Source organism: Petromyzon marinus, unplaced genomic scaffold, assembly GCF_048934315.1.
Source record: "Petromyzon marinus isolate PM22_M1 ecotype Great Lakes invasive population unplaced genomic scaffold, UKy_Petmar_22M1.pri1.0 PM_Scaffold_175, whole genome shotgun sequence".
Lineage (NCBI taxonomy): Eukaryota > Metazoa > Chordata > Hyperoartia > Petromyzontiformes > Petromyzontidae > Petromyzon > Petromyzon marinus.
Window position 1 is genome coordinate 179,683 of NW_027423141.1, and position 16,052 is coordinate 195,734.

At 53.6% G+C, this 16,052-nt stretch overlaps 1 protein-coding gene across 1 annotated transcript in view; it reads left to right on the top strand.

Annotated features, from left to right (window-relative positions):
* LOC142922802 (uncharacterized) overlaps nucleotides 1-3,037 on the top strand; it is a gene marked incomplete at its 3' end in the record, with an annotated part of 41,639 nt that extends 38,602 nt beyond the window's left edge. Inside the window, exon 5 of the mRNA XM_076063738.1 lies at nucleotides 2,456-3,037. Within this exon, the coding sequence (XP_075919853.1) occupies nucleotides 2,456-3,037 (582 nt within the window). The remainder of the gene's footprint in view (nucleotides 1-2,455) is intronic.
* Between the last annotated feature and the right edge of the window lie 13,015 nt (nucleotides 3,038-16,052).

Below are 16,052 nucleotides of genomic sequence, written 5' to 3' on the forward strand. Positions count from 1 at the left end.
CTCAGTCACTCAGTCACTCGCTCACTCAGTCACTCAGTCACTCACTCGCTCACTCAGTCACGTGGATGAAGCAAATCGTGTCCTTTGACAAACTCAAACTCACCAACAACCTTCTGGACGATAACGGGCACGTGAGTCACTCACTCGCTCGGTCAGTCACTCACTCAGTCACTCAGTCACTCAGTCACTCACTCAGTCAGTCACTCAGTCAGTCACTCACTCAGTCACTCGCTCAGTCACTCAGTCAGTCACTCGCTCACTCAGTCACGTGGATGAAGCAAATCGTGTCCTTAGACAAACTCAAACTCACCAACAACCTTCTGGACGATAACGGGCACGTGAGTCACTCACTCGCTTGGTCAGTCAGTCACTCACTCAGTCACTCACTCAGTCACTCACTCGATCAGTCACTCGCTCAGTCACTCAGTCACTCACTCGCTCACTCAGCCACGTGGATAAAGCAAATCGTGTCCTTCGACAAACTCAAACTCACCAACAACCTTCTGGAGAATAACGGGCACGTGAGTCACTCACTCGCTCACTCAATCAGTCACTCACTCAGTCACTCAGTCAGTCACTCAGTCACTCAGTCACTCACTCGCTCACTCAGTCACTCGCTCACTCAGTCACGAGGATGAAGCAAATCGTGTCATTCGACAAACTCAAACTCACCAACAACCTTCTGAACGATAACGGGCACGTGAGTCACTCACTCAGTCAGTCACTCACTCAGTCACTCACTCAGTCAGTCACTCACTCAGTCACTCGATCAGTCGCTCAGTCACTCACTCAGTCACTCAGTCACTCGCTCACTCAGTCACGTGGATGAAGCAAATAGTGTCCTTCGACAAACTCAAACTCACCAACAACCTTCTGGACGATAACGGGCACGTGAGTCACTCACTCAGTCAGTCACTCACTCAGTCACTCACTCAGTCAGTCACTCATTCAGTCACTCGATCAGTCGCTCAGTCACTCACTCAGTCACTCAGTCACTCGCTCACTCAGTCACGTGGATGAAGCAAATCGTGTCCTTCGACAAACTCAAACTCACCAACAACCTTCTGGATGATAACGGGCACGTGAGTCACTCACTCAGTCACTCAGTCAGTCTTTCACACAGTCACTCGCTCAGTCACTCACTCAGTCAGTCACTCAGTCACTCACTCAGTCAGTCACTCAGTCGGTCACTCAGTCAGTCACTCGCTCACTCAGTCACGTGGATGAAGCAAATCGTGTCCTTCGACAAACTCAAACTCACCAACAACCTTCTGGACGATAACGGGCACGTGAGTCACTCACTCAGTCAGTCACTCACTCAGTCACTCACTCAGTCAGTCACTCACTCAGTCACTCGATCAGTCGCTCAGTCACTCACTCAGTCACTCAGTCACTCGCTCACTCAGTCACGTGGATGAAGCAAATCGTGTCCTTCGACAAACTCAAACTCTCCAACAACCGTCTGGACGATAACGGGCACATGAGTCACACACTCAGTCACTCAGTCAGTCTTTCACTCAGTCACTCGCTCAGTCACTCACTCAGTCAGTCACTCAGTCACTCAGTCACTCACTCAGTCAGTCACTCAGTCAGTCACTCGCTCACTCAGTCACGTGGATGAAGCAAATCGTGTCCTTCGACAAACTCAAACTCACCAACAACCTTCTGGACGATAACGGGCACGTGAGTCACTCACTCAGTCAGTCACTCGCTCAGTCACTCACTCAATCAGTCACACAGTCACTCAGTCACTCACTCAGTCAGTCACTCAGTCAGTCACTCACTCAGTCAGTCACTCGCTCACTCAGTCACGTGGATGAAGCAAATCGTGTCCTTCGACAAACTCAAACTCACCAACAACCTTCTGGACGATAACGGGCACGTGAGTCACTCACTCGCGCAGTCAGTCACTCACTCAGTCAGTCACTCAGTCAGTCACTCGCTCAGTCACTCGCTCAGTCACTCAGTCGGTCACTCGCTCACTCAGTCACGTGGATGAAGCAAATCGTGTCCTTCGACAAACTCAAACTCACCAACAACCTTCTGGACGATAACGGGCACGTGAGTCACTCACTCAGTCACTCAGTCACTCACTCAGTCACTCAGTCACTCGCTCAGTCACTCAGTCACTCGCTAAGTCACTCAGTCACTCAGTCACTCACTTGGTCACTCAGCCACGTGGATGAAGCAAATCGTGTCCTTCTACAAACTCAAACTCACCAACAACCTTCTGGACGATAACGGGCACGTGAGTCACTCACTCGCTCACTCACACACTCACTCACCTACTCACTCACCCACCCACTCACTCACCCACCCACTCACTCACTCACCCACCCACTCACTCACTCACCCACCCACTCACTCACCCACCCACTCACCCACTCACTCACTCACTCACCCACTCACTCACTCACTGTGCCCCCCACTCTGCCCCCCACTGTGCCCCCCACAGATCATCTTGAACTCGATGCACCGCTATCAGCCACGTTTCCACGTGGTGTTTGTGGATCCGCGCGTGGGCAGTGAGGAGCGAGCCGATCAGAACTTCAAAAGCTTCGTCTTTGAGGAGACACGTTTCACGGCAGTCACCGCCTACCAGAACCACAGGGCGAGTACCTCCTCACCTACCCACTCACCTACTCACCTACCCACTCACCTACACACTCACCTACTCACTCACTCACCTACTCACTCACCTACTCACTCACCTACACACTCACCTACTCACTCACTCACCTACTCACTCACTCAGCTACTCACCTACTCACTCAGCTACTCGCTCAGCTACTCACTCACCTACACACTCACCACTCACTCACCTACTCACTCACCTACTCACTCACCTACTCACTCACCTACTCACTCACTCACATACTCACACACTCACTCAATCACTCATTCACTCAACCACCTACTCACTCACCTACACACTACACTCACATACTCACCTACTCACTCACCTACACACTCACCTCCTCACTCACCTACTCACTCACCTACTCACTCACCACTCACTCACACACTAACTCACTCAGTCACCCACTCACTCACTCACCTACTCACACACTCACTCACCTACTCATTACTCACTCACCTACTCACTCACCTACTCACTCACCTTCTCACTCAGCTACTCAATCACCTACTCACTCACCTACTCACTCACCTACTCACTCACCTACTCACTCAGCTACTCACTCACCTACACACTCACCTCCTCACTCATCTACTCACTCAACTACTCACTCACCCACTCACACACCTACCCACTCACGTACTCACCTACTCACACACTCACTCACCTACTCACTCACCACTCACAAGATTTGTCTTTGAGGAGACACGTTTCACGGCAGTCACCGCCTACCAGAACCACAGGGTGAGTACCTCCTCACTCACCTACTCACTCACCTACTCACTCACCTACTCACTCACCACTCACCTACTCACTCACCTACCCACTCACTCACTCACCTACTCACTCACCTACTCACTCAGCTACTCACTCACCTACACACTCACCTCCTCACTCACCTACTCACTCACCTACTCACTCACCTACTCACTCAGCTACTCACTCACCTACACACTCACCTACTCACTCACCTACTCACCTACTCACTCACTCACTCATCTACTCACTCACCTACACACTCACTCACCTACTCACTCACTCACTCACCTACCCACTCACTCACACACCTACTCACCTACACACTCACTCACCTACTCACTCACCTACTCACTCACTCAATCACTCACTCACTCAATCACTCAATCACTCACTCACTCACTCAATCACTCACTCACCTACTCACTCACCTACTCACTCACTCACCTACTCACTCACCACTCACAAGCTTCGTCTTTGAGGAGACACGTTTCACGGCAGTCACCGCCTACCAGAACCACAGGGCGAGTACCTCAACACCTACTCACTCACCTACTCACTCACCTACTCACTCACCTACTCACTCACCTACTCACCTACTCACTCACTCACTCACCTACTCACTCACCTACTCACTCACCTACTCACCTACTCACTCACCTACTCACTCAGCTACTCACTCACCTACTCACACACCTACCCACTCACTCACTCACCTACACACTCACACACTCACTCACCTACTCATTCACCTACTCACTCACCTACTCACTCACCTACTCACTCACTCACTCACCTACTTACTCACCTACTCACTCACCTAGCCACTCACCTACTCACCTACACACCTACTCACTCACCTACTCACTCAGCTACTCACTCACCTACTCACTCACTCACCCACTCACCCACTCACTCACTCACTCAATCACTCACCCACTCACTCACCTACTCACTCACCTACTCACCTACTCACTCACCTACTCACCTACTCACTCACTCACCTACTCACCTACTCACTCACTCACTCAGCTACTCACTCACACACACACTCACACACCTACTCACTCACCTACCCACTCACCTACCCACTCACTCACCTACTCACACACTCATCTACTCACTCACCTACTCACTCACTCACCTACTCACTCACTCACTCACCTACTCACTCACCACTCACAAGATTCGTCTTTGAGGAGACACATTTCACGGCAGTCACCGCCTACCAGAACCACAGGGCGAGTACCTCAACACCTACTCACTCACCTACTCACTCACCTACTCACTCACCTACTCACTCACCTAATCACTCACACACTCAATCACTCACTCACCTACTCACTCACTCACCTACTCACCTACTCACTCACCTACTCACTCACTCACTTAGCTACTCACTCACCTACTCACTCACTCACCTACTCACACACACACTCACTCACCTACTCACTCACCTACACACTCACCTACTCACTCACACACTAACTCACTCAGTCACCCACTCACTCACTCACCTACTCACTCACCTACTCACTCAGCTACTCACTCACCTACACACTCACCTCCTCACTCACCTACTCACTCACCTACTCACTCACCTACTCACTCACCTACTCACTCAGCTACTCACTCACCTACTCACTCACCTACTCACCTACTCACTCACTCACTCATCTACTCACTCACCTACACACTCACTCACCTACTCACTCACTCACCTACCCACTCACCACTCACAAGCTTCGTCTTTGAGGAGACACGTTTCACGGCAGTCACCGCCTACCAGAACCACAGGGCGAGTACCTCAACACCTACTCACTCACCTACTCACTCACCTACTCACTCACCTACTCACCTACTCACTCACTCACTCACCTACTCACTCACCTACTCACTCACCTACTCACCTACTCACTCACCTACTCACTCAGCTACTCACTCACCTACTCACACACCTACCCACTCACTCACTCACCTACACACTCACACACTCACTCACCTACTCATTCACCTACTCACTCACCTACTCACTCACCTACTCACTCACTCACTCACCTACTTACTCACCTACTCACTCACCTACCCACTCACCTACTCACCTACACACCTACTCACTCACCTACTCACTCACCTACTCACTCACCTACTCACTCACTCACCCACTCACCCACTCACTCACTCACTCAATCACTCACCCACTCACTCACCTACTCACTCACCTACTCACCTACTCACTCACCTACTCACCTACTCACTCACTCACCTACTCACCTACTCACTCACTCACTCAGCTACTCACTCACACACACACTCACACACCTACTCACTCACCTACCCACTCACCTACCCACTCACTCACCTACTCACACACTCATCTACTCACTCACCTACTCACTCACTCACCTACTCACTCACTCACTCACCTACTCACTCACCACTCACAAGATTCGTCTTTGAGGAGACACATTTCACGGCAGTCACCGCCTACCAGAACCACAGGGCGAGTACCTCAACACCTACTCACTCACCTACTCACTCACCTACTCACTCACCTACTCACTCACCTACTCACTCACCTACTCACTCACACACTCAATCACTCACTCACCTACTCACTCACTCACCTACTCACCTACTCACTCACCTACTCACTCACTCACTTAGCTACTCACTCACCTACTCACTCACTCACCTACTCACACACACACTCACTCACCTACTCACTCACCTACACACTCACCTACTCACTCACACACTAACTCACTCAGTCACCCACTCACTCACTCACCACTCACACACACTCACCTACTCACTCACCTACTCACACACCTACCCACTCACTCACTCACCTACACACTCACACACTCACTCACCTACTCACTCACCTACTCACTCACCTACTCACTCACCTACTCACTCACTCACTCACCTACTCACTCACCTACTCACACACTCACTCACTCACACACCTACTCACTCACTCACTCATCTACTCACTCACACACACACTCACACACCTACTCACTCACCTACCCACTAACCTACCCACTCACTCACCTACTCACACACTCACCTACTCACTCACCTACTCACTCACTCACCTACTCACTCACCTACCCACTCACCTACTCACTCACCTACTCACTTACCCACTCACCTACTCACTCACCACTCACAAGATTCGTCTTTGAGGAGACACGTTTCACGGCAGTCACCGCCTACCAGAACCACAGGGCGAGTACCTCAACACCTACCCACTCACCTACCCACTCACCTACTCACTCACCTACTCACTCACCTACTCACTCACCTACTCACCTACTCACTCACCTACTCACTCACCTACTCACCTACTCACTCACCTACTCACTCACCTACTCACTCACCTACTCACCTACTCACTCACCACTCACTCACCTACTCACTCACCTACTCACTCACCTACCCACTCACCTACTCACTCACCTACTCACTCACCTACTCACTCACCTACTCACTCACCTACTCACCTACTCACTCACCTACTCACTCACCTACTCACCTACTCACTCACCTACTCACTCACCTACTCACTCACCTACTCACTCACCTACTCACCTACTCACTCACCACTCACTCACCTACTCACTCACCTACTCACTCACCTACTCACTCACCTACTCACTCACTCACCTACTCACCTACTCACTCACCTACTCACTCACTTACTCACCTACTCACTCACACACTCAATCACTCACTCACCTACTCACCTACTCACCTACTCACTCACCTACTCACTCACCTACTCACACACCTACTCACACACTCACTCACCTACTCACTCACCTACTCACTCACCTACTCACTCACTCACTCACACACTCAATCACTCACTCACCCACTCACCTACTCACTCACCTACTCACTCAGCTACTCACTCACCTACTCACTCACCTACTCACTCACACACTCAGCTACTCATTCACCTACCCACTCACCTACTCACTCACCTACTCACTCACCTACTCACTCACCTACTCACTCACCTACTCACCTACTCACTCACCTACTCACTCACTCACTCACCTACTCACTCACCTACTCACTCACCTACTCACTCACTCACTCACCTACTCACTCACTCACTCACCTACTCACTCACCTACTCACTCACCTATTCACTCACCTACTCACTCACCTACTCACCTATTCACTCACCTACCCACTCACCTACTCACTCACCTTCTCACTCACCTACTCACCTACTCACTCACCTACTCACTCACTCACTCACCTACTCACTCACCTACTCACTCACCTACTCACTCACCTACTCACCTACTCACTCACCTACTCACTCAGCTACTCACTCACCTACTCACTCAGCTACTCACACACTCACTCACCTACTCACTCACACACTCACACACCTACTCACTCACCTACTCACTCACCTACTCACTCACCTACTCACTCACCTACTCACTCACCTACTCACACACCTACTCACTCACACACACACTCACTCACCTACTCACTCACCTACTCACTCACACACTCACTCACCTACTCACTCACACACTCACTCACCTACTCACTCACTCACCTACTCACTCACCTACTAACTCACCTACTCACTCACCTACTCACTCACCTACTCACCTACTCACACACTCACCTACTCACTCACCTACTCACCTACTCACTCACCTACTCACTCAGCTACTCACCTACTCACTCACACACTCACTCACCTACTCACTCACCTACTCACACACTCACCTCCTCACTCACCTACTCACCTACTCACTCACCTACCCACTCACCTATTCAGTCACCTACTCACTCACCTACTCACTCACCTACTCACTCACCTACTCACTCACCTACTCACACACCTACTCACTCACCTACTCACACACCTACTCACTCACACACACACTCACTCACCTACTTACTCACCTACTCACTCACACACTCACTCACCTACTCACTCACACACTCACTCACCTACTCACTCACTCACTCACCTACTCACTCACCTACTCACTCACCTACTCACTCACCTACTCACCTACTCACTCACCTACTCACTCAGCTACTCACTCACCTACTCACTCAGCTACTCACACACTCACTCACCTACTCACTCACACACTCACACACCTACTCACTCACCTACTCACTCACCTACTCACTCACCTACTCACTCACCTACTCACACACCTACTCACTCACACACACACTCACTCACCTACTCACTCACCTACTCACTCACACACTCACTCACCTACTCACTCACACACTCACTCACCTACTCACTCACTCACCTACTCACTCACCTACTCACTCACCTACTCACTCAGCTACTCACCTACTCACACACTCACCTACTCACTCACCTACTCACCTACTCACTCACCTTCTCACTCAGCTACTCACCTACTCACTCACACACTCACTCACCTACTCACTCACCTACTCACACACTCACCTCCTCACTCACCTACTCACCTACTCACTCACCTACCCACTCACCTATTCACTCACCTACTCACTCACCTACCGAATCACCTACTCACTCACCTACTCACTCACCTACTCACTCACCTACTCACACACCTACTCACTCACCTACTCACACACCTACTCACTCACACACACACTCACTCACCTACTCACTCACCTACTCACTCACACACTCACTCACCTACTCACTCACACACTCACTCACCTACTCACTCACTCACCTACTCACTCACCTACTCACTCACCTACTCACTCACCTACTCACTCAGCTACTCACCTACTCACACACTCACTCACTCACCTACTCACCTACTCGCTCACCTACTCACTCAGCTACTCACCTACTCACTCACACACTCACTCACCTACTCACTCACCTACTCACACACTCACCTCCTCACTCACCTACTCACCTACTCACTCACCTACCCACTCACCTATTCACTCACCTACTCACTCACCTACCCACTCACCTACTCACTCACCTACTCACTCACCTACTCACTCACCTACTCACTCAGCTACTCACTCACACACTCACCTACTCACTCATCTACTCACTCACCTACTCACACACTCACCTACTCACTCACCTACTCACATACTCACTCACCTACCCACTCACCTACTCACTCACCTACTCACTCACCTACTCACTCACCTACTCACTCACCTACACACTCACTTACACACCTCCTCACCTACTCGCTCACCTACTCACTCACCTACTCACTCACCTACTCACACACTCACCTACTCACTCACCTACTCACTCACCTACTCACTCACTCACTCAATCACTCACCCTCTCGCTCACCTACCCACTCACCTACTCACCTACTCACTCACCTACTCACTCACATAACTACTCACTCACTGCAACACTCACTCACTCACCTACTCACTCACCTACTCACTCACCTACTCACTCACCTACTCACACACCTACTCACTCACACACACACTCACTCACCTACTCACTCACCTACTCACACACTCACTCACCTACTCACTCACACACTCACTCACCTACTCACTCACTCACCTACTCACTCACCTACTCACTCACTCACTCACCTACTCACTCACCTACTCACTCACCCACTCACACACCTACCCACTCACCTACTCACCTACTCACTCACCTACTCACTCACTCAACTACTCACTCACCTACTCACTCACCTACTCACTCAGCTACTCACCTACTCACACACTCACCTACTCACTCACCTACTCACCTACTCACTTACCTACTCACTCAGCTACTCACCTACTCACTCACACACTCACTCACCTACTCACTCACCTACTCACTCACCTATTCACCCACTCACTCACCTACTCACTCACACACTCCCTCACCTACTCACTCACCTACTCACCTACTCACTCACCTACTCACTCACCTACTCTCTCACACACTCACTCACCTACTTACTCACTCACCTACTCACCTACTCACTCACCTACTCACTCACTCACCTAATCACTCACCTACTTACACACTCACTCACACACTCACCTACTCACTCACCTACTCACTCACCTACTCACACACTCACTCACACACTCACACACTCGCTCCCCTACTCACTCACCTACTCACACACTCAATCACTCACCCACTCACTCACCTACTCACTCACCTACTCACCTACTCACTCACCTACTCACCTACTCACTCACACACGCACCTACTCACTCACCTACCTACTCACTCACCTACTCACTCACCTACTCACTCACCTACTCACTTACCTACTCACTCAATCACTCACTCACCTACCCACTCACTCACACACTCAGTCACCTACTCACTCATCTACTCACTCACCTACTCACACACTCACTCACCTACTCACTCACCTACTCACCTACTCACTCACACACTCAATCACTCACCCACTCACCTACTCACTCACACACTCACTCACACACCTACTCACTCACACACTCACTCACGCACCTACTCACTCACCTACTCACACACTCACCTACTCACTCACCCACTCACCTACTCACTCACACACTCACTCACACACCTACTCACTCACACACTCACCCACTCACCCACCCACCCACTCACTCACCCACTCACTCACCCACCCACTCACTCACTCACCCACTCACCCACCCACCCACCCACTCACTCACCCACTCACTCACTCATTCACCCACCCACTCACTCACCCACTCACTCACTCACTCACCCACTCACTCACTCACCCACCCACCCACCCACCCACTCACTCACTCACCCACTCACTCACTCAGCCACTCTCCCACTCACCCACTCACTCACCCACTCACCCACCCACTCACCCACTCACTCACCCACTCACTCACCCACTCACTCACTCACCCATTCACCCACCCACTCACCCACTCACTCACCCACTCACTCACCCACTCACTCACTCACTCACCCACTCACTCACCCACTCACTCACTCACCCACTCACTCACTCACTCACCCACCACTCACCCACACACCCACCCACTCACCCACTCACCCACTCACTCACTCACCCACCCACCCACTCACCCACTCACCCACACACCCACTCACCCACTCACCAACCCACCCACCCACTCACCCACTCACCCACCCACTCACGCACCCACTCACCCACTCACCCACTCACCCACCCAACCACTCACCCACCCACTCACCCACTCACTCACCCACTCACCCACCCACCCACTCACTCACTCACTCACTCCACTCACCCACTCACTCACTCACTCACTCACCCACTCACCCACTCACTCACTCACTCACCCACTCACTCACTCACTCAGCCACTCTCCCACTCACTCACTCACTCACCCACTCACCCACCCACTCACCCACTCACTCACCCACTCACTCACCCACTCACTCACTCACCCATTCACCCACCCACTCACCCACTCACTCACCCACTCACTCACCCACTCACTCACTCACCCACTCACTCACCCACTCACTCACTCACCCACTCACTCACTCACCCACTCACCCACTCACCCACCCACTCACCCACTCACCCACTCACTCACTCACTCACCCACCCACTCACCCACCCACCCACTCACCCACTCACCCACCCACCCACTCACCCACTCACCAACCCACCCACCCACTCACCCACTCACCCACCCACTCACGCACCCACTCACCCACTCACCCACTCACCCACCCAACCACTCACCCACCCACTCACCCACTCACTCACTCACTCACCCACCCACTCACCCACTCACTCACTCACTCACTCACCCACTCACTCACTCACTCACCCACCCACTCACCCACTCACTCACTCACTCACCCACTCACTCACCCACTCACCCACTCACTCACTCACCCACCCACTCACTCACTCACCCACTCACCCACTCACCCACTCACCCACTCACTCACCCACTCACTCACCCACTCACTCACCCACTCACCCACCCACTCACCCACTCACCCACTCACCCACCCACTCACCCACTCACTCACCCACTCTCCCACTCACTCACTCACTCACCCACTCACCCACCCACTCACCCACTCACTCACCCACTCACCCACCCACTCACCCACTCACTCACACACTCACCCACTCACTCACTCATTCACCCACCCACTCACCCACTCACTCACCCACTCTCCCACTCACTCACTCACTCACCCACTCACCCACCCACTCACCCACTCACTCACCCACTCACCCACCCACTCACCCACTCACCCACTCACTCGCTCACCCACTCACCCACTCACTCACTCACCCACCCACTCACTCACTCACTCACCCACTCACCCACTCACTCACCCACTCACTCACTCATCCACTCACTCACTCACCCACCCACTCACTCACTCACCCACTCACTCACTCACCCACTCACTCACCCACTCACCCACCCACTCACCCACTCACCCACTCACTCACCCACTCACTCACCCACCCACTCACCCACTCACCCACTCACTCACCCACCCACCCACTCACCCACTCACTCACCCACCCACTCACTCACTCACCCACTCACTCACCCACTCACTCACTCACTCAACCCACTCACCCACTCACTCACCCACCCACCCACTCACCCACTCACTCACCCACTCACTCACCCACCCACCCACTTACACACTCACTCACTCACTCACCCACTCACTCACCCACTCACTCACGCACTCACTCACTCACCCACCCACTCACCCACTCACTCACTCACCCCTCACTCACTCACTCACCCACTCACCCACTCACTCACTCACCCACTCACCCACTCACTCACCCACCCACTCACTCACCCACTCACCCACCCACTCACCCACTCACCCACTCACTCACCCACTCACTCACCCACCCACTCACCCACTCACCCACTCACTCACCCACCCACCCACTCACCCACTCACTAACCCACCCACTCACTCACTCACCCACTCACTCACCCACTCACTCACTCACTCACCCACTCACCCACTCACTCACCCACCCACCCACTCACCCACTCACTCACCCACTCACTCACCCACCCACCCACTTACACACTCACTCACTCACTCACCCACTCACTCACCCACTCACTCACGCACTCACTCACTCACCCACCCACTCACCCACTCACTCACTCACCCCTCACTCACTCACTCACCCACTCACCCACCCACTCACTCACCCACTCACCCACTCACTCACCCACTCACTCACTCACCCACTCACCCACCCACTCACTCACCCACTCACCCACCCACCCACCCACTCACTCACCCACTCACCCACCCACTCACCCACTCACCCACTCACTCACCCACTCACTCACCCACCCACTCACCCACTCACCCACTCACTCACCCACCCACCCACTCACCCACTCACTCACCCACTCACTCACCCACTCACTCACCCACTCACTCACCCACTCACCAACTCACTCACCCACTCACCCACCCACTCACTCACCCACTCACTCACCCACTCACCCACCCACTCACCCACCCACTCACCCACTCACTCACCCACTCACTCACTCATCCACTCACTCACTCACCCACCCACTCACTCACTCACCCACTCACTCACTCACCCACTCACTCACCCACTCACCCACCCACTCACCCACTCACCCACTCACTCACCCACTCACTCACCCACCCACTCACCCACTCACCCACTCACTCACCCACCCACCCACTCACCCACTCACTCACCCACCCACTCACTCACTCACCCACTCACTCACCCACTCACTCACTCACTCACCCACTCACCCACTCACTCACCCACCCACCCACTCACCCACTCACTCACCCACTCACTCACCCACCCACCCACTTACACACTCACTCACTCACTCACCCACTCACTCACCCACTCACTCACGCACTCACTCACTCACCCACCCACTCACCCACTCACTCACTCACCCCTCACTCACTCACTCACCCACTCACCCACTCACTCACTCACCCACTCACCCACTCACTCACCCACCCACTCACTCACCCACTCACCCACCCACTCACCCACTCACCCACTCACTCACCCACTCACTCACCCACCCACTCACCCACTCACCCACTCACTCACCCACCCACCCACTCACCCACTCACTCACCCACCCACTCACTCACTCACCCACTCACTCACCCACTCACTCACTCACTCACCCACTCACCCACTCACTCACCCACCCACCCACTCACCCACTCACTCACCCACTCACTCACCCACCCACCCACTTACACACTCACTCACTCACTCACCCACTCACTCACCCACTCACTCACGCACTCACTCACTCACCCACCCACTCACCCACTCACTCACTCACCCCTCACTCACTCACTCACCCACTCACCCACCCACTCACTCACCTCACTCACCCACTCACTCACCCACTCACGCACTCACTCACTCACCACCCACTCACCCACCCACTCACTCACCCACTCACCCACTCACTCACCCACTCACTCACCCACTCACTCACTCACTCACTCACCCACTCACCCACTCACTCACTCACTCACCCACTCACTCACCCACTCACCTACCCACCCACTCACTCACCCACTCACCCACTCACTCACTCACCCACTCACTCACTCACACACTTACTCTCTCAAACACTCACCCACTCACCCACTCACCCACTCACTCACCCACTCACCCACTCACTCACCCACTCACCCACTCACTCACCCACCCACTCACCCACCCACCCACTCACTCACCCACTCACTCACCCACTCACCCACTCACTCACTCACCCACTCACCCACTCACTCACCCACTCACCCACTCACTCACTCACTCACCCTCTCACCCACTCACCCACTCACTCACCCACTCACTCACCCACTCACCCACTCACCCACTCACTCACCCACTCACCCACTCACTCACCCACCCACCCACTCACCCACTCACCCACTCACTCACCCACCCACCCCTCACCCACTCACTCACCCACCCACTCACTCACTCACCCACTCACTCACCCACTCACTCACTCACTCACCCACTCACCCACTCACTCACCCACCCACCCACTCACCCACTCACTCACCCACTCACTCACCCACCCACCCACTTACACTCACTCACTCACTCACCCACTCACTCACCCACTCACTCACGCACTCACTCACTCACCCACCCACTCACCCACTCACTCACTCACCCCTCACTCACTCACTCACCCACTCACCCACTCACTCACTCACCCACTCACCCACTCACTCACCCACCCACTCACTCACCCACTCACCCACCCACTCACCCACTCACCCACTCACTCACCCACTCACTCACCCACCCACTCACCCACTCACCCACTCACTCACCCACCCACCCACTCACCCACTCACTCACCCACCCACTCACTCACTCACCCACTCACTCACCCACTCACTCACTCACTCACCCACTCACCCACTCACTCACCCACCCACCCACTCACCCACTCACTCACCCACTCACTCACCCACCCACCCACTTACACACTCACTCACTCACTCACCCACTCACTCACCCACTCACTCACGCACTCACTCACTCACCCACCCACTCACCCACTCACTCACTCACCCCTCACTCACTCACTCACCCACTCACCCACCCACTCACTCACCCACTCACCCACTCACTCA